The sequence below is a fragment of the Lepus europaeus genome, chromosome 13 (genome assembly GCF_033115175.1).
Source record: "Lepus europaeus isolate LE1 chromosome 13, mLepTim1.pri, whole genome shotgun sequence".
Classification (NCBI taxonomy): domain Eukaryota; kingdom Metazoa; phylum Chordata; class Mammalia; order Lagomorpha; family Leporidae; genus Lepus; species Lepus europaeus.
In genome coordinates, this window is record NC_084839.1 from 85,974,389 (window position 1) to 85,994,448 (window position 20,060).

Below are 20,060 nucleotides of genomic sequence, written 5' to 3' on the forward strand. Positions count from 1 at the left end.
TGCCTGCCCCACTGCCCCCCACCAGCCTCTGCGCCAGGGCGCCTTGCCCAGGCTCTGCACTGGCAGCCCTGGCCACACAGGAGCATTTGAGAAAGGCCCCCTCTGTGGAGCCCAAGCCCCTAAAAATAGCTGCAGGCAAAAACCTGAAACCTCTTCGGAGAGGAAAACCTTGCGGAGAGGCAGGCCTGGTCGATAACCTCCCCAGCTTGGTGTGCGGGGCCCAGGGGTGGCTGGCGGGCAGCCGGGCGGGCGGCAGCAGGAGCACAGGGCTCAGGAAGCCCCCGACACACTGGGTAATAACTCGCCGCTCTCGCGGTCAGGGTTATTTTTACACAGCGATTGAGCGAGCCTGCCTGCATGCGGACACACAGGATGGGGCCGGCGGGGCAGGCAACCGCAGCAGCCCCTCCCCTGGACCTCACTCGGGACGAACGCTGTGCAAGCACGTCTTCTCCATTTCCAGCAACACCTGAAATGCCCGGGCCAGGCCACTGGGAAAAATCCAGAGCGTGCAGAGTGCGTGGGCCTCCCCTCTGCCCCTCAGCTTAACCACTCTTGGGGCTTGTAGGGATGACTTGGGAGACGGGATTCCGGGGTCCAGCCAGGGCTGCGTGGGACGGCTTTTCTTGTTCAGAGTGAGATGGCCCAAGGGCTCGGCAGCCTCCCACCCCCCCCACCCCGTCAGCTCCTCAGGGCAAGGGTTCCTGTGGTCTAAGGTGGCAGGTGGGGGTGGGGGTCTCTGTGGCTGAGTCAGCGGCTGTCTGTCTGCTTTGCACTGTTGTCGTAACCCAACCTCGGCGGTTTGCAAAGGGAAGAGGTTTATCTGGCTCCCAGTTCTGCTCTCTGGGAAGCGCAGCCAGCGTGGAGCTGGCATCTGCAGAGGAGCCTGCCCAGCTCCTGTGCAGCACGGCAGAGAAACAGGAAGGGAAACCGTGGGAAACCGCCCGACGTGGAAGGGGCCGCGCGCCTTGCTTTATAACAGGCCCTAGCCTGGCCCTGTGACAGCTAGGCTAACCCCTGCCCTGGGTGGTGCCCCATCACTCCCACCAGGCTCCACCTTCTAACGACCTCCCCCAGGGTCATTACAAACGGGGTCAATCTGCAGCACTCGGGCCCTTGGAAACCACCCCCAAGCACAGCAGGGGTGCGGCGTGCCCTCTGTAAGGTCACTGGTCCCTGCTACCCTCAGGCCTCCCGTGTGCCACTCCGCACAGCAGGCCGACTCCGCTGGTCTCACACAGGCGTGTTTCTCTCCAGGAGCTTCTCCATTGCAGAAGCCTTTAGCAGGACACAGGGCAGGGGGAGGGGCACAGATCTCCAAAGCCCCATCCTTGGTGCACCATGGGCTGGAGTCCCAGGGCTCAGAAAGGATCCCTGGGGGTGGGGGAGTGGCTACAGGATCTGGGGCTCCGCCCTCCTCACTGCCAGGCCTCAGAACTGTCCAGGTCAAGTTGGCCTGTGGATCCTGACCATGACCCCAGTTCTTTCTGTAGTCTGAGCCATCAGACAACCCACCTATTATAACAGTCTCCTCTCCTCCCAAAAGAGAAAAAAGCCCTCCAGAACAGACCAGCCTCAGCAGCGCGCATCCCACTGTGGGCTGGGGGGCCCCGGGCCAGGCTCCTGGCAGGGTCCTCCCTCCACGCGTGGAAGGATTCAAACACGGAGGCACAAAGATGCCCGGAGAGCAGGATTTATCTGCAGCAAACTGAAGCACACACTCAAGAACCAAGCTGAACAAAAAAGTGGGAAAACGCCCCAAACCAAGAGAAAACCTTCTCCAAGGGAAAACTTGCAGCAATGAAAAGCCCTCCCCTCTTAAAAAAAAAAAAAAAGCCCCTGACAAAGGAAAAGGCCAGGCCTTCCCTCTTCCTTTTATACCCTCCAGAGGCATGGGGAGAGGGGGTGTCTGGGGTGGCGCTCATTGAATATTCAAATAGGGCGGGGTTTAGGGCAGACTCAAGCACCGCCCATTTCCATGCCCTCCTTAGGAAATATTGGAAGTGTCATGGAGTTAAGGTGCATGATGGGAGTGGGCATGCCCCTATGGTAATTTTATTATAATGATATTTTGATGACCTGAAAGTCCTGGAAGCACACATCCTGCAGCCACAATGGGTATTTCCAGTTAGCAACAGTTACAAATTGACAATATTGTGGAATTTACGGTTTCCACTACTGGGAAAGGGTTGAGGGCTTGCTGGTGCGTGGGAGGTAGGCCTGCGTGGGGCACAGACAGGGAGGCTTGGGTTGTGCACAGAAACGGAAGAGTTTGGATGGTACACAGAAGATTTGTCACGGGCCAAGGCGGGCTGTCACATGGGCCAGCCACCGCTGTCCTGAAGTGGGTAGGCTGTGACTGTCAAAACACGGATGGCCTGGGGCTGTCAATCATCAGTCCCCGCCGGTCCCCGCCGGTCCCGGGTCATTGAGGAGCTGTCAACAGCAGTTTGGCCGGAACCATCAGAGAGCTGTCAGACCTCGGCTCTTCCCCTAGCCAGTTACGTTCCCACACCAGTCGCGCCCCAGGATCTGGCTCCTGCCCCTGTCCTCGTGGCTCCTCTGAGATCTGCCCATGAGAGGGAGCCTGGAGTCGGCTTCCCCAGCTCTGGACAGGGCGCAACCACACCCAGATGCACCTTGACGCTGCGCATCAGCTCATTCATCTTCCGAGTGCGAGTGATGGCAGCATTCTGAAGGAGCCTGTAGACTGTGGGTGCCTTTCCAATACCCAGGATAGAATCAGGCAGCCTGGGTTGGAAGTGACACCGGTCAAGGTGCTCTTTTGGAAAGTGACAGCAGGGCACATGTCTGGAGGGTGTGGCCACCTCTCCACTGCCTGCCCTCCCCTCCCCTACCCCTTCCCCATGTGCTGTTGGCCAAGTGCAGCTACCAGAGGACCAACCTGTAACCCCACAACTCAACACCCCCGGTTCCCACCCCACCTGCTGAGCCCCTGCTCAGGGTTCTGCTGGGCACCATTCACGTGCACCTTCGGGGGGTCTCAGCCTAGAAAGTGGAGTCTGCTGTACCACTAAGGCCACCCCAGACCCTCCCCAAGCACTGTCACAGGGACAGCCACAGAGCAGGGGGCTGCACCTTGGAGTTAAAAGCAAAGAGTTAGGGCCAGTGATGGGCGCAGAGGAAGCCATGCTGTGTGACACGGAAGTTTGGAACAAGCATGTACTTGGACATGGGTCTTCTGTGTGTTCCCTTTACAAACGAGGACTGGCCAGGGACCTCACAGAGGACAGTCCCATCCACTGTCTCCTAGCGCTAGCACTCCATCTCTCCACCCACCCCCAGCACACACACTAAGGGACACTGAACGGCGATATCCCTTGGGTGCTAGCAGCAGACTCCGGAGCTGAACATGAGGGCCTGCACATGGCAGAGAGACCAGCCACCTGCCAGGCCTGTGTCAGCTGAAGATGCCGTCTCTGAACACAGGTCGGGGTGGGGACACCCTTGGTCCACCTAACACCTGTGGGCCCAGAGCAGGACTGCACGCTTCAGCCTCCTGCTGGGGACGCCTCTCCCACCACAGGGAAGAGAGAAAGAGCTGCATGTGGGGACCACCTCGGATCTTACTGCTGTGTCAGCCAAACCCAGACTCCAGTGGTTGTCAGTCCCCAAATTCGGGCTTACAGGAAATGCGACATTGTTCCTCCTCTATTAAAAAAGAAAGTCTAGATTTTCCTTCCTGCACTTCCTCACACATTGCTTCAAGGATCCAGTGGTTTTACAGGGTGTGCTTTGGAAAAACAGCCGTGGGGCACTGGTCCGGGTTCAGCCCGCTGCCAGGGTCCGTGTCTGCTGGGCCCCTGCACCCACACGCAGCTCCGCGTCAGCTCCTCCTGGCTGCCTGGTCTTAGACCTGGCGTACTGGCCCTCTGCTGCGGGTGAGGAGGGCCGGGGCCTCTCCCCCACACACCTGCCCCCTTCCCTGGCCTCGCAGTAGGTTGCGGCCATCCCTGACCCCCGGTGCTTCCACCTAATGGATGTTCGACTTTATGATGGTGCAAAAGCGACACACAGTCAGTAGAAACTGTGCTTTGAGTTTTGAGTTTGACCTTAACCCAGGCTAGCACTGTGCGGCCAGGTCCTCTCGTGATGTGGGCAGTCGCAGCTGCAGCCCGGAGTCAGCCCTGGGATCAGGAGGGGACACGGCCCCTTCCCTGCGTGCACCGGGCTGTCAGCCGCGGTGCTGGGTGGATGAGGTGGATCACATGCATTTTCAGCATACGATATTGCCGCCCTACAGCGTGCGGACTGTGTAAGCAGAGGCATCTGTTCAGGAATGGGATTGGATAGGGACTCGCTTTGCTCTGATGGTGTGAACGCTGCCCTAGTTGAGCCTTGCAATAAACTGACTTGTTTTCTGCTCCTGCACACACTTTCCTTTTCCCTGCAGTAAACCATGGATGGCCCTGACCTTCCACTTGCCTGGTTCTCTGTGCCCTCAGCATTTATTCAAACCTAGGCCTTCCCACCAGAGGTCCGCACCTCCTGCCTGGCCTCCCCTGCTCCATCCTCCAGCGGGTCCCAGGACCCTCTTTGCCCTCTTCCCTCTCTCGTGGTGGTGTCTCCAAGTTCCAGAATCATCTGTCTTTCTCTCCTTTTCTGTCTCTGCAGGGACGGCCTCCAGCAGCTTCCTGGGGAGGAGTGTGTGGGAGGAACCTTTTGAGCCTTGGGTGTCTGGAAGTGTCTTTTCTGTCCCCACTCTGGACAGGAACGCCCATGTGGAGTTGATCAGCTTCTGGGCCGTGGTGGTGCCATTCCATCAGCTGCCTGCCTGCAGTGGCATGGAGCCCTGTCTGTGGTTGGGGTCTTGTGTGTAGGACTTGCTTTTGTTTTTTTTCCTGTCTTGCTTTACTTTTCTCTCTGGACACTTGCAGGATCCTCTGAGCACCAGTCCTCTGAAGTTCCCCCAGGACTCCCTTTGCAGGCTAAGTTGCACTGTGCCAGCAGTCTCCTTTCACGATTTCTCTGACACATGTTCATCCCTTTGCTCCAGCTCTCCCTGGAACTCCTGATGTCCGGCGATGGCCTCTCTGGAGTGGACCTCTCACTTTCCTCTTTTCACTACTATCTTCCTGTTCTTTTCCACCCTCTCCTTTCTCTTTCTGGAAAATTCAACTCATTCTCCCGAGATTGTCCTTACTTTCACTAAAATATCTGAAAGAAGCTACCTGGGAGAAGGTTTATTTCAGTTTAAAGTTTTGGAGGTTCACAGTCCAAGATCGGGTAGCCCGATGAGTCTGGTGTCTGATGAGATTGGCAGATCACACGGAGAGCCGAGAAGGAGAGAGAAGCAGGAAACACTCTACTTATGCAAACCACCTTGAGGGCAATGCCCCTGGCACCTAGAGACCACCCATGGGGCCATAATTATACCAGGTCTCCACCCCGGATCCAGTAACCATTTTTTAAAAAGGGTTACACACAGAGAGGGAAAGACACAGAGAGAGGGAGGTCTTCCATCCACTGGTTCACTCCACAGATGGCTGCAACAGCCAGGGCTCGCCCAGGCTGAAGTCAGGGGCCAGAAACTTTTTCCAGGTCTCCCACGTGTGTGCAGGGGCCCAAGGACTTAGGCCATCTTCTGCTGCTTTTCCCACGTGCGTGAGCAGGCAGCTGGATCGGAAGTGGAGCAGCTGGGACTTGAACCAGCATCCATATGAGATGGTGGTGTTGCAGGTGGCAGCCTTACAGCCCCAGGCCCTGTGTTCTTATTTTTAATTCCCAAGAGCTCTTTCCTAATTTTTCTTTTTCCATTAGGACTCTCTTCTTTTAGAGAGGCAACATTTGTAATCTCTGAATTGAATCGTTTAATCATTTTTGTCAAAGTTTTCCTCCTGGAATAAGTTGGTTTCTTCCAGATTTCTCTTCTCTGTTTTCCATCTTTCTCACAGTACAAACTTCTGCAGATCCAGAAAACCTAATACAGCCATGCGCCCCCGAGTGGCAGGGTCGTGCTCCGAGACAGTTTCGTCGTGGTGGGAACCCCAGGGAGGGCCCCTGCGTGAGCCTGGGTGGTGCAGGTCAGACACTTGATGTGGCCTCTGGATGCAACCAAGAGATGCTACAAGCACGCGACATCTGAGGCTGCCACTGGCCTCCCTAAAATCATGACAAAAAGAATAACGCGGCAAACCCATAAACCAGAACCATGCGCGTTTCTTACCGGTAGTAAGTGTTATGTACTGCACGTTATTGTACGTGCTACACTTTATTTTGGAAAGGCAGACAGAGATCTTCCATTTGCTGATTCACTTTCTAAACGCCCATAACAGCCAGGGTTAGGCCAAGGCCAAAGCCAGGAGCTTTGGGATTCTCAGTCTTCTGCATGGATGGCAGGGACCCAAATACCTGGGCTGTCACCTGGTGCCTCTCAGGGCATTTATTTATTTATTTATTTATTTTTAAATTTTTGACAGGCAGAGTGGACAGTGAGAGAGAGAGACAGAGAGAAAGGTCTTCCTTTTTGCCGTTGGTTCACCCTCCAATGGCTGCCGCGGCACTCCCTGGCCACAGCAGAGAGCTGGACTGGAAGAGGGGCAACCAGGACAGAATCCGGTGCCCCGGCCGGGACTAGAACCCGGTGTGCTGGTGCCGCAAGGCGGAGGATTAGCCTGTTGAGCCACGGCGCCGGCCAGGGCATGCATTTAGAGGTGGCTAGAATAGGAAGAGGGGCCAAGCCTTGAACCCAGGCACTCTGTGATGGCATGTGGGTGTCTAAAGTGGCATTTTAACCACTGTCCCAAATGCCCATACTTTTATACCACTGGAGCACAGGAGGGTGCCTTGCACCAGCGTCACCACAGCACATAGTAGTGCATCACCCTACAATGTTACAGCAGCTACAGGGTCACTAGGCAACAGGAATTTTTCAGCTCCTTTATAAGTGTATAGACCGCTGTGGTATTTGCAGTCTTTGATTGTCAGAAATGTCGCTCGGCAGCACAGGGCTGTCTCTGAGTGGGGGCTAAGCCCTGGTGCCTGGCCCTGTCCCCCTACAGTCAGTCAGCCTCCACCCTGCCTCTCCACCCACAACCCTTTCCTGCCACCTTTCTTTCAGAGTAGGCCAGGAGGAACTCAGGAGCAGGGAAGACTTAAACTTTAGACCTTCCAGAAGGTGGGGGAGAAAGATTTGCTTCCACCTGCTGTTACTGCCAACAGCTGAAGTTTGCACAAGGAAACCATGTGGACAGTCATGCCTGGTCACATTAGCTATGTGCAGTATCTGTCACACCCAGAGGTGATGGCAGCACCCTAGGGTGTCATGGCTCAAGAGCCGAGCTCCATTGGTTCAAAACTTTTTAAGGGGCCGGCATTGTGGTGCTGTGGGTTAAGCCAATATTTGTGATGCCGGCATCTCATGTTGGAGCGCTTGTTCAAGTCCCAGCTGCTCCACTTCCAATCCAGCTTGCTGACAGTGTGTGCACCTGGGAAGGCAATGGAGGATGACTCAGGTCATCGGGCCTCTGCCTCCCATGTGAGAGACCCAGATGAGCTCCTGGCTTCTGGCTTTGGCCTGACCCAACCCTGGCTGTTGCAGCCATTTGGGAAAGTGAACCAGCAGGTGGAAGATGTCGCTCTCTCTCTCTCTCCCTCTTCCCTCTCTATAACTCTGCCTTCAAGTAACTAAATAAAAATTTTAAAAAGAAAAGAAGGAATTTTTTAAAAAAAGCTTTTAAGCTGGACGTCTGCAAGCATCTTTGATGTGCAGATTCCTGGTAAGCTCAAAACAGAGCCCCTTCTTAAAGAGCAACCCCCGGGTCTTCTCTCCCAGCCCATGTCCAAGACACCATATATCTGAGATCAGTATCAGCTACCAAGCCATCCCCGCCACACACACACACACATGCGTGCACTCACCCACATACAAGCACACGAACACACAGCAGGTGCACCCTTGTGTCGTGGGGGCCTGAGTGGCCTCCATCTGCAGTTACAGGGCTACTTTTCCTTGGAAGTCCCCCCAGGCAGCTGGGCGGGCCACTGCCACCTCCTCACCCTCCCTGTCCTCCCCAGGACTTTGTGGTCGGGCTCTCCATCCTGCTGCGGGGGACAGTCCACGAGAAGCTCAAGTGGGCCTTCAACCTCTACGACATCAACAAAGACGGCTACATCACCAAAGAGGTAGCAGGCGGCCAGGAGGGTGTGCACCCCTCTGCCCCTTCCCGCCCTGCTCCCTCCTGGCTCTCCTGGCTGCCCGCCCTGGGGCACAGCAACCACTGGGGCTTCCTCTGTGCTGAGGGCGTGGCTTTGTGTGTGCCCTCACCACACGTGGCCACCCAGCTCTCTCTAGAAGGGGCCTGGGGAAGACACAGTGGAGAGGACACTGGCCTCGGCCCCCGCCACCCCAAGAGGGCGGTGTCACCCCTGAGGATAAGGAGGCCCACACGCAGGTTCTGTTTGGTCCACATTTTCTGTGTGTGTCTGAACTACTTGCCACGGCTTCCAATTTTGAGGATTAGCACATTTTTTAAAAAAAATTTCTCCCCAGCTTCTCTCTCGGAGGGGCCCAAGCTTGCGCTGGGTGGGCCAGAGAAGGAATGAGCTGGCCCCCACCCCGGCTGCTGTGGCGCTCACCACCGCCCAGAGGAGGCCCCCCCACCCTTTGGTGTAACCCCCAGATGACCGGGCAAGGGTGGGGGCTCACGCTGCCTGCTCTCCCAGGAGATGCTGGCCATCATGAAGTCCATCTACGACATGATGGGCCGCCACACCTACCCTGTCCTGCGGGAAGATGCACCCCGGGAACACGTGGAGCGCTTCTTCCAGGTGAGTGAGTCCCAGCCCCGCGCTGAAGCCGGGAGCCAAGCATAGCAGAGGCTCCTGCTCCTGCCATGTCCCTGGGTAAGCCACCTCCTCGCTCTCTGAGCCTCGCCACACCCCAGGAAGAGGGCTACCGCGCAGGCTCCCAGGAGGAGCAAACTAGAACCTGGGCCCGGCATGGCAGTTTGGTGCAACAGTTAGCACGCTGCTTGGGCCGCCTGCATCCCACGTCGGAGGGCCTGGGTCTGAGTGCCAGCCTTGCTTCCAGTTCCAGCTTCCTGTTAACGCGAGCCCTGGGAGGCGGCAGTGATGGCTCACAGAGTGGGGTCCCTGCCTGGGCTGAGTTCAGGACTCCTGGCCCAGCCCTGGCTGTTGCAGGCATTTGGGGAGTAAACCAATAGACAGAAGATGTGTGTGTGTGTGTGTCTGCCTTTCAAATAAACTTTTTAAAAAATCAGGCCCCACTCTGCTGCACCTCCTCTGGGGCAGGTGTGGACTTGTCAGCAGGTGAGAGGCAGCCGACAGCCCTCCCACTCCCGGCACTGGCCTGGAGCTTTCCCAGCCCCACTAGGGCAGCTGTGCGTGGGCAGCAGCTATGGGGTCACCTTTGTGCCCACAGCAGGTGAAGGGACCAAAGGCTCCGGCTCCTGCTCGCCGGGGCCCCTCCAGACCTGTGGCCACGCTGTGCCTCAGTCGCTCTGTCTACCCCAGCTGCCTATCAGGGAGGCCAGGGGTCAGGAGGTCATGGGGACAGATCCTGGGAGGCATGAACACGAGTGGATCATCACAGCTGTGGGGAGTGGGACTGGCCTGTGCCATGCTGGACAGGTCAGCTGTGGGGGGGTGGGGGTGGCGCAGGGGCCACTCTGTGCAGCCTGCATCCAGGGTGGGGGATGGGATGCCCACCCACCCACTGCCGTGTCCTCAGGCTGGAGTCAGGGGTGTCCCTGGCAGGCAGTCTCACCTTGGGCGTGGCTTGGGTTGCAGAAAATGGACCGGAATCACGACGGAGTGGTGACCATGGACGAGTTTCTGGAGACCTGTCAGAAGGTAGGTGGCAGCGGGGGCTCTGGGGGCAGGGGCGTGGTTGGGACAGATGTGGGGCCCACAGGGGGTGATAGGACAAGGACATGCTGGGGGGAAGGTGCCTAGAGCCCCCCAACACTGCTGCCGGCCTCCTCTCGGCTCTTCCATCTGGGGCCTGGGTGGGGGGCGCCACTCGCCATCCCTGTCCAGCCTGCGTCTGATGGGGCCTCTCCTCCCCTCTCTCCACGCAGGATGAGAACATTATGAGCTCCATGCAGCTGTTCGAGAATGTCATCTAGGGCACGGGAGGACCCTGGTGGCCACTGCCACTTAGCCCTAAGCGGAGCCTCCGTCCTGCCCGGAGCAGCCTCCAAGAGAAACTTTTTCTAATAGATTTGCAAAAAGTGAGCGGTTTGCTACACACACACACACACACACACACCCCACCCTGTTGCTGCGGGCTGGCAGAGGGTCCTGAGGCTGGGGAGGGCTGAGTCTGGCTGGGAGCCAGGCCCAGATGACAAAAGCCGCACTGCCCCGGCCGCCCCACCCCCCACCCCTGGGGTTGGCAGGGCCAGGGTGCCGCTGGGCTGTGCAGGGCAGAGTGGCAGGCTGCTGGCCTGGCGCTGGATGCTAGCAGGAAGTAGCTCAAGCACCCCTTGGGGGTGGGCCCTTCCTGGTGAGCCCCCTCACTCCTCCCCTCCTGTCCCACACAGGGGCCAAGCGCCAGGCTGCTCTGGCCTGTCCCCAGCCTGTACTCCCAGGGCCCCTAAGTGCAGGAGCTGGCAGGGCCAGCTGGGGTTGGGAGGACTCCGACCAGGGAAGAAGTGGAGATGGGGCAGAACCTTCTGTGCTCTACCCAAGAGCTTGGGCATTGCGGGAGCCCTGGGCTGCGTTCTCGCTACATCCTAGGCTACTGGGGGAGGGGCTGCCCTCTGCAGTGGGGGGATTGGGTCTCTTGGTGTTGCATCGGAGGGGGCTCTCGGCCACCTCAGTGGGCAGGAGTCTTCTCCCGCCCCAATCCCGGCAGGGGCCGGGGCCACCCTCACCCCTGCAGCACCACGCTGTTCTCCCTAAGGTCCTCTTAGGAGGAGGTAACACGGCTCAGGGACTGGCAGCCTAGGAACCCCAGGGCGAGTGCGAGGGGGGCCTGGGCCAGCGCCTCCCTCTCCCTCTTGGCCTGCAGCCCCATCGGCCTCCCTTGGCCCAGCAGCCTGGCCGAGCCCCATCCTGTAGCCGCGTGGGCACCCCCACCCGGGACTAAAAGCACAAGCGCCACAGCAGCTCTGGCCACGGCCCACAAGGAGAGCCAAGGCCGCTCTGCTTTCCAGAGCAAGGCCCTCCTGGTGGCCCGGGACCGGGAGCCCAGCAGCCCCATCACGGGAGGCCCTGGGGAGGAAGCTCGGAGGTCTACTGTGTGCCTCAGAGCCACCGGGGTTCAACGCCCAGCTCTAGCCTGGCCCATTCCCCAGTATTCAAAAGCACAAACCCGGGGGCTCTGCTCAGCTGGGCTCTGCCCTGGGGGGATGGAGGCCGAAGATGCCCAAAGCCAGAGCCAGCAGAAAGGGCTGCAGGGCCCCGGCTGGGCAGCAGGTCCGAGATCCCTCGAGGAGGCAGCTCTGGGCTCGCACCTGCCGGCGCCTCCTGGGAAGAGCCCTGTGCCCAGCAGCCTGGGCCCCTGCGAGGAACATTCCCGCACATACATTCCATCCGCTGCTGCCCCGTCTCTACACAGGCCTGGCCCTGGGTGCCCCCAGGAGGCTGGCCCCAGGGTGAGCAGGGCCTCGGGAGGCAAGGTGGGATGACAGAGGCTGTGGGGCCCCCTGGAACCCTCTCACAGGTTGGCTGAACCCCATCTCCAGTCTTATGGGGGTCCCCCCTCTCCCTCCTTCCAGGAGGGTTTCGGCTTTCCCTGGCTCAGGGATCTCCTCCCTGCCCCCAACCCCTGCCCTAGCCTGGCCCTCCCATCTGGTGTCACCGCGTGCTCCCAGGGGCCCAGGCCACGGGAGAGGGTCACCACCATGCCCTGCCCCTCAGTCCGCCAGGAGAGGTCTGCCTCCTGCCCAGGGCGCCGACTGGCCGCATGCCTGCATGGCAGGGCACGGCCTGCGGGTGGTCCCTGTTCTCAGCACCCACCGATCTTCAGTCATGTATATTTTAATAAAATAAACTTGACAAAGGAGAGGGACTCATGTTCGCTTTCTCCCGGCTCTGAACTTGGATCCAGCCCCTGCCAGCCCTGCTAGTATTAGCCGTGGCTGCTGCCTGGCTGTGCTGGCTCTGGGGGGTGGAGCTCCCCGGAGTCTCAAGCTCCCAGTGTGACGTCACTCAGCAGAGGCGGGGGGAGAGAGGCGTGCAAGCTGCAGCCATAGGTGGGGTGGGGGACTTCCGGAGCCACTCTCTGTATTTCCTCCCCAGGTCTGTTAATTTGAAAGGCACAGTTACAGAGAGAGGAAGAAAGAGCAATCTTCCATCTGCTGGTTCACTCCCCAGATGGCCACTGTGGCCAGGACTGGGCCAGGCCAAAGCCGGGAGCCTGGAGTTCAACCCAGGCCTCCCCCATGGGTGCAGGGCCCAAGCACTGGGGCCATCTTCCACTGCCTTCCCAGACACATTAGCAGGGAGCTGGATCAGAAGTGGAGCAGCCGGGACTGGAACCAGTGCTCATATGGGACGCCAGCATCGCAGGCAGTGGCTTAGTCACAGCGCTGGCCCCCTTTTTGGATCTCTTACCACAGGGTGTGGGTCACAGGCACAAGGAAGCAGAATTTGTTGAAAACCTTTCTTTCCTGGTATTGATTTTCAAGAGTTTATTTTTTTTAAAGATTTATTTATTTGTTTGAAAGTCAGAGACAGAGCGGTCTTCCATCCAATGGTTCACTCCCCAGATGGCCGCAACAGCCCAAGCTGCGCCGATCCAAAGCCAGGAGCCAGGAGCTTCTTCCAGGTCTCCCACATGGGTGCAGGGGCCCAAGGACTTGGGTCATCTTCCACTGCTTTCCCAGGCCATAGCAAAGAGCTACATAGGAAGAGGAGCTGCTGGAACTCGAACCAGCTCCCATATGGGATGCCGGCACTGCAGGGACAGCTTAGCCCACTACACCACAGTGCCAGCTCCAAGAAAAAATTTTAAAGAAATGCAATATGACTTGCAAAAGCAATAAAAAGAGAGAGAACATCAGGGCCGGTGTAGTGCAGCAGGTTAAGCTGCTGCTTGCAGTGCCGGCAACCCATAAAGGAGCGCTGGTTTGAGTCTCAGCTGCTCCACTTCTGATCCAGATTCTTGCTAACGCATCTGGGAAGGCAGCAGATGATGGTCCAAGTACTTGGGCCTCTCTCACCCACATGGGAGACCTGGATGGAGCTCCTAGCTCCTGGCTTTGTCCTGGCTCAGCCCTGGCCGTTGCAGCCAGTTGGGGAATGAATCGGTAGACAGAAGCTTTCTCTCTCTCTGTCTCTCCCTCTCTCTCTCTCTCTGCCTTTCAAATAAATAAATTAAATCAATATTTTAAAAAGCAATAGAGTCTGTTTTCCAGGACAAACCTCAGTAGCCCCGTGAGTGAACTGGTGAGTGGAATGTGGCAAAAGTGACTTCCAGGGCGAGGCCATCAGTGGCTCCTGCCTGATTCTCTCGGGACCCTTGCCCGTGGGAACTCAGCCGGCATGCTGTGAGGAAGCCACCGCCACATGGGGAGGCCGACAGATGTCCCCGCTCCCAGCCAGCAGCGGTAACCCTCTCGCGCGTGAGTGAGCGGGTGAGGAGCGAGACTTCCGGCCGTCCCTGCGCCCTGGCTTTGAGCCGTCTCAGCTGCTGCTGACCGAGCAGAGCTCCGCTCTCCCCGCCCGCTCCCACTCCACTTGCAGATGGATTCGCAAATAAGTGTTATTGTGGTTTTCAGCCACTGTGCTTTGTGATGGTTTTTCCTAGTAGATATTGAAGCAACAAATTAAATGATGAAACCTTATGATCGTCTCATTAGATACAGAGAAAGCATTAAAAACATTAAACATCCATTTGGAGTTAAAAAAAAAAAATCAGGAAGAGGAGCGCATGGCTCTGAGCTGATCAAGGGTCCCCACAGCACACACCATATGTTAGGCAGTGCCCCTTCCTGCCAGGCGCTGGTCAGCAGTGGCAATGGTGCCCATAGCTGCAGGAGGCCTTAACCAAGACCAGAGTGACAGGAGGGAGCTCCCACAGTGTCAGCAGACCCCAAATTCTGTGCCAAGTGGGGCGGTGGGTTCCAGAGTGAATGGAACGTAGACACAGAAGAGCACCATAGAACTCGGGCTCTGACACGGACGAGCGCCATAGAACTTGGACTCTGCATGGACGAGCACCACAGAACTCGGACGCTGTCTCACGCCTCCTTGGCTTTCTTTAGTCTTAGCAGTTGTGATTTTTTTTTAAATTATGTATCTATCTGAAAGACAGAGAGTCCCATCTGCTGGTTCATTCTGCAAATGCACACAACAGCTGGGGCTAAGCAAGCCCAAAGCTGGGAGTACCTGAGGTCCCCCACGTGGATGGACTTGAACTGTCACTGGGTCTGCTTTAGCAGGAAGCTGTGGTCAGGAGTCAGAGCTGCGAACTGGATCCTCCTACTCCAATATGGGACACAAGCGTCTTAGCCAGCCCGTCCCTACTAATGGTGTTTGAATTAGGCATGGGAGGTGCCGGCGCTGTGGTGTAGCAGGTAAAGTTACAGTGCCAGCACCCCATACGGGCTCTGTTTCGAATCCTGGTTTCTCCACTTCCGGTCCAGCTCTCTGCTGTGGTCTGGGAAAGCAGTAGAGGATGGCCCAAGTGCTTGGGCCCTTGCACCCCCATGAGAGACCTGGAAGAAGCTCCTGGCCCCTGGCTCCTGGCTTCAGATCAGCACCGCCTCACCAAAGCTCCCGCTGTTGTGGCCATCTGGGGAGTGAAACAGCAGATGGAAGACCTCTCTCTCTCTCTCTCTCTCTCTCTCTCTCCTTCTGCCTCTCTGTAGCTCTGTCTTTCTAATAAATATTTTTAAAAAATAAATAAATTAGGCACCCTGTCGAGGAGGCTTCCCTTGTCACTCCGATAGCACATCAAGGGGGAAACTGAGGTCTGGGACATTGGCTAAGGTGCCCACACCCTGCTCTGCTGGGCTCCGCCTCACAGCTCCAGCACCTGCTATGTCCCTGGATGACCACCAGGGGGCAGCTGAGCCGCACACCAGCCTCTTCACCTCTTGGCGCCACAGAGGGCTGCAAGCAGTGGAGACAGGGTCGCCAGGCCCTGGGAGCGATGCCTGCTCTACAGAGGGCTTCACACAGCTCTGGAGGTGCTTCTCATAGGGGCACCTCATTTTCCAAAACAAAGTTTGTCTACTTATTTATTTCATAGGCAGAGAGGGCTGGACCAGGCTGAAGCTGAGAGCCGGGCACTCCATCCAGGACTCCCAGGTGGGGGCAGGGACCCAGGCATTTGGGCCCTCACTGCTGCCTCTCCAGGTGTGCATTTAGCAGGAAGCTGGAGTCAGGGGCGGGAGCCGGGGATGGCGGCCCGGGCACCCCAGTGTAGGCCACAGCCCTGGTTTCTGCGAGGCCAGCCCGGGCAAGCCCCAGGGACCAACCTTGACTATAGCAATCCCTCAGCTTGCTCCAGGCCCCAACCTTTATTCTGGGACCTGGAGCCTTCCAGGAACAGCCACGCGCCCATCCTTCAAGTCCTCACACGTCTCTCTCTCGGGGGTCCTAAGGTGCAGGGCCATCGGCACTCCCTGGGCATCCAACCGTTCCAGTCCGCTTGGGGTGGGGTTGCTGCCCCGTCCTGCACACCAGGCAGCCACTCTGCCGGTTCCCTCGCTGCCGGGAGGACTTGGATGTCCCACGGAACCAGAAGTAGAACACACAGGTCGGGAAGCTGGCTGTGAGGCACTCAGGAGCCCTGCTGATGGCTGCCAGGGCCGCGGTGAGCAGTGACAGAACCGGGGAGCCCCAAGCTCTTCCCTCCCCCAGTCCTCCCTGTTGGACCCATCCAGCCAGGAGCTGCGCTGCTGGGCCCTGGGCAGCTCTGAGACCCCCGTGGCTCCTTGTTCTTTCCATGGCACCCAGCAACCCCTTCCACCCTGGTCAAGCCCCAGGTCCATGTTTTCTGTTATTCCAGGGGCGGGGCGATCATTCCGGCCCCTTTGCCCGGTCCCCAGCCCTTTGGGTGAAGGGGTAACCAAAGACCAGCCATCGCGGGCAGCAAGCCCATGCCATGCGTGGCCCAGCTCAATCGCCTGCACATTGTCTGAAGCAGCAGATTGTAAAAGGAATGTGCAGAGTCTAACTGCCCGCGACGTGAGCAAGCACCACGGGGCTCCCAGGCAGGGTGGCAGTGGGGTCCCATCTGCACAGGGGAATGCCAGAGCCCGCCCAGCCAGGGGTCGCCCCATGCCTAGGTAAGGCCAAGATGAGGGCATCTAAAAGAACCTGCCCCCACCCCATGCACACCCACCCACACGCCCATCTCGTGTCTGGAGAGGGAAGATACGGGGCGACGTGGCCCTGGCCAGAGCGGGAAGGTCCCAGCGATTGGGCAGGGAACAGGGAGTGGACCAGGCAGGCACCGGAGCACAGCGCCCTCTAGTGGCCATGCGAGGATCAGCAGGCCACAAACCTCCCTCCAGGGCAGCCCCCTGGCCTCAGACTCAGCCTGGCTCCCTGCCGGTGGCTGTGTTCCTGGTCGCTCTGCTGCTCCTGCTGCAGGAGCCCCAGCTGCGCTCTCGTCACGTGCTGGGCCGCGCCGGCCTCCGCTCCTGCGGCTTGGCCCTCTGGCTCTGAGCGGCCCGGGGCCTGCGGCATCTGTGTCTTCCATGCCCCTCCCTCCAGTAAAAGGCCCTCCCCTCGGGAGCTTTCTCTCAATGTCTCTGGGCCACCTGACGGTGACGAGGGAAGTCAGCTGATTGCATCCACCCCCCTCTCCTGGCAGCAACTCGCCAGTCTTGCCTGGAGATCCCTCCTCCACTCAGGAAGACTGGGGTCAGGGAGAGAGAGCAAAGCCTGGCCCGAGCCAATGGCGTGTTGCCTGTTCCGGGTCATCCTAATGAACTGGGGTGAGCACTTGGCCTGATGATAGCCGAGGAAGCCCAGGGAGACCTCGGCTGGAAATGCTGAGCAAAGAAGACGCTCCCACCTCCTCTCCTCAATCTCTGATGATGATGGGGTAAAAGGGCTGGAGCTATTGCTGCCATTTTGTCACCGTGAGGAGCCATGAGAATGAAGCTGGGGCAGAAGCAGCCCTCGCTGAGGATTGAAGAGAGAAAAAACAATAGGGAGAGGGGAGGAGCATTGGGGCCTAAGCTCAAAGTCAAACCGCACCTCGAGCAAACCCCCTCCAATCTCTGCACTTTTCACTTAGACAAGCCCCTTCAGTCCATCCCCCACCTACCCCCACCCCACCCCTTAAGCCGCTTGGACTGGGGTGCTCTGCACACGTAGCTGGAAGATTCTCAACTGCCGTTGGCCCTAACTTCAAGGGGGGCTGTGGGGTGGCGAACGTGCTTCCAGACTCCTGTGCGACCTGGAGGGAGGGGCCCCAGGCTGCCACGCCCAGCGTCATCTCCCCAAGCGGGAACCGTGGCCGCCACCCCAGGGCCCCAGAGCAGGCAGGGCGGCTGCGCAATGCAGGGGGGGAGCAGTTAGTAAATGCTGCTGACTGAGGGGTGTGAGGAGCGGGGCCGGGGCAGAGTTCACAGGGTGAGGCCGGGCCACAGTGCCCTGGTCATAGGCCCAGCTTCCCGGCCACACGGGGGTCAAAGTCCTTCAGCGTCTCCTCTGGGCAGCCCACCTGGACCTGAGCCGCCAACACCCCCCCCTCCTCCCCGCTTCCCGCCAGCCACTGCCCCTGCCTGCTTTCTTCCCCAGGCTCTTCTGGCGCACGCAAGTTCTCCAGTTTTGAAGAATCAGCAAATACAGTAAAACATCCAGAAACTAAAAATGAAGCCCCCCCCGGTTGCCCCTCTTCCAGGCCAGCTCTCTGCTGTGGCCAGGGAGTGCAGTGGAGGATGGCCCAAGTGCTTGGGCCCTGCACCCCATGGGAGACCAGGAGAAGCACCTGGCTCCTGCCATCGGATCAGCGTGGTGCGCCGGCCGCAGCGCGCTACCGCGGCGGCCATTGGAGGGTGAACCAACGGCAAAAGGAAGACCTTTCTCTCTGTCGCTCTCTCACTGTCCACTCTGCCTGTCAAAAACAAAAAAAAAAAAAAATGAAGCCCCAAAGGGCAGGCCGTGTGGCGCTTCCTGCCAGCCGGCCGGGACCAGGAAGTCCCCAGGTCCCTGGCTTTGTTGACAAACTTCTGGGGCCAGTGTCCACGTTTCTGCTGACCACAGCCCATGGGACTAAAGGGAGGGATGCTGGTCTCACCCCTGTCCCCCACCCCAGCCTCAGGCCATCCCATCCCCTGCCCTACGTATGTGGAAAAGCCAGGAGACACGGGGTGGAGGTGGAGGGGAGGCATCTCCACTCCAGCATCCATCCATCCTGCCCCCAGCCCATTGCTTCATCCATCCATCCATCCATCCATCCATTCATTCAGAGAAGACGAAGGTAAACGTCCTTGTGCACACCGCTCTGTACCAGGGCATGGGACTAGGACAGCAGCATAGCGGCAAACCCTTGAGGGAGACCCGGGTCCTGGCTCCGGCTCTGTCTGCTCTAGCGGTTTGGCCATTTGGGGAGTGAACCAGAGAATTTCTCTGTCTCTGCCTCCCTCTTATATAAATAAATAAATAAAACCTTTAAAAAAAAAAAGATCCAAGTCATATGGGAAAGAGTGGTGCTTTCCAGTAAGTTGTTTCCTGGATTTCCTTCTTTAAGATTTATTTATTTATTTGAAAGGCAGAGTTACAGAGAGGCAGAGAGAGAGAGAGAGAGAGAGGTCTTCCATCCGCTGGTTCACTCCCCAAATGGCCGCAATGGCCAGAGCTGGATTGATCCAAAGCCAGGAGCCAGGAGCTTCTTCCTGGTCTTCCATGTGGGTGCAGGGGTCCAAGCACTTGGGCCATCCTCCACTGCTTTCCCAGTCCACAGCAGAGAGCTGGCCTGGAAGAGGGGCAACCGGGATTCAAACCAGTGCCCATATGGGATGCCAATGCCGCAGGTGGCGGCTTTACCCGCTACGCCACAGCGCCAGCTCCTTTCTTGGATTTCATCACTCTTTCTAGGAGCACAGAGCAGAGGTGAAAATGCAATATTGTCATATCCAGGCGTGAAACGGCTGCGTCGTATGGTAAGCATATGTTGAAGTGTTTTAAAGTGCTGCCAAAATGATTTTGAAAGTGGTTGCACTGCTTTATAATCCCACCAGCAATGGGTGGCCGTGCTGTCCCTCCACATCCTTGCCACTGCTTGGCGTTACTAGCTTTGTTTGGCAGATCTACGGCCCTGTCCCCAGGAAGGGCTCTGCTCCCAACCCAGAGACCTGGGGGCGAGCCTTGCACCCCCTTCCCTCTCGTGGCCGCCTCCTGTCATCAATGCTGGCTGTCAGTGTTTCCCCCTGAGTATCTCTGGGCACTCACCACATGCGCCCTGACCACTCTTACCCTCGGAGGCGGGGCCAGAGCCGAACCTTTTATGTTTGAAGGAGGGGGTGGGCTGGGGGAGGTGAAGGAGAGGGATGGAGGGACGAAGAGAGATTTTTCCATCGTCCCCTTATTTCCCCAGATGCCTGCACCAGGCAGAGGCTGGCAACCGGCAATGCAAGTCTCCCACCTGGGTGGCAAGGGACCCGACTACTTGGGCCATCACCTGCTGCGTCGGGCGCGGAGCGGGGACCCAACCCAGTCACTCTCCCTCCCGTGCACTTAGAGCCGAACTCTGTGGGACGGGCAAAGTCCTCAATGATCCGGCCCTTAAATAACGTGGGGGCCTCTTGCCAGAGCCCCTCCTCGGTCTTCACATGTCAGGGGCCTGGCGAGCTGTGCTGCACCTGCTTCGCGGCTCACTGCCTGCGCCATCTAGGGCAAAGCCCCGCCTCAGGGATAGGTCACGGCCAGAAGACAGAACACTCGCGTTTGTCAATCAGCGCGCTACGACCTCTTGCCTGGCCCAGAAGCAGGGCCGGGGTTGGGGGCGGTCAGCGAGGCGTCCGGGATGCTCCATTTCGGACGCCCTCCCGCTCGGGTATGGGTTAGCCCAGGGCGCCCAGGCGCTGGCGTCAGGACCGGAGGCCGGAAGGAACGTCCCGGACGACCCGCCCATGGGCGCTGGGCCCACCCTCGGGATTGGCCTTCCG

At 58.4% G+C, this 20,060-nt stretch overlaps 1 protein-coding gene across 1 annotated transcript in view; it reads left to right on the forward strand.

Annotated features, from left to right (window-relative positions):
• The window catches only part of KCNIP3 (potassium voltage-gated channel interacting protein 3), a 78,496-nt gene extending 68,374 nt beyond the window's left edge, over window positions 1–10,122 (forward strand). The window contains exons 6-9 of the mRNA XM_062208754.1: window positions 8,038–8,145; window positions 8,686–8,790; window positions 9,772–9,834; window positions 10,062–10,122. Of these exons, the coding sequence (XP_062064738.1) occupies window positions 8,038–8,145; window positions 8,686–8,790; window positions 9,772–9,834; window positions 10,062–10,109 (324 nt within the window). The 3' untranslated portion in view covers window positions 10,110–10,122. The remainder of the gene's footprint in view (window positions 1–8,037; window positions 8,146–8,685; window positions 8,791–9,771; window positions 9,835–10,061) is intronic.
• The last annotated feature ends 9,938 nt before the right edge of the window (window positions 10,123–20,060 follow it).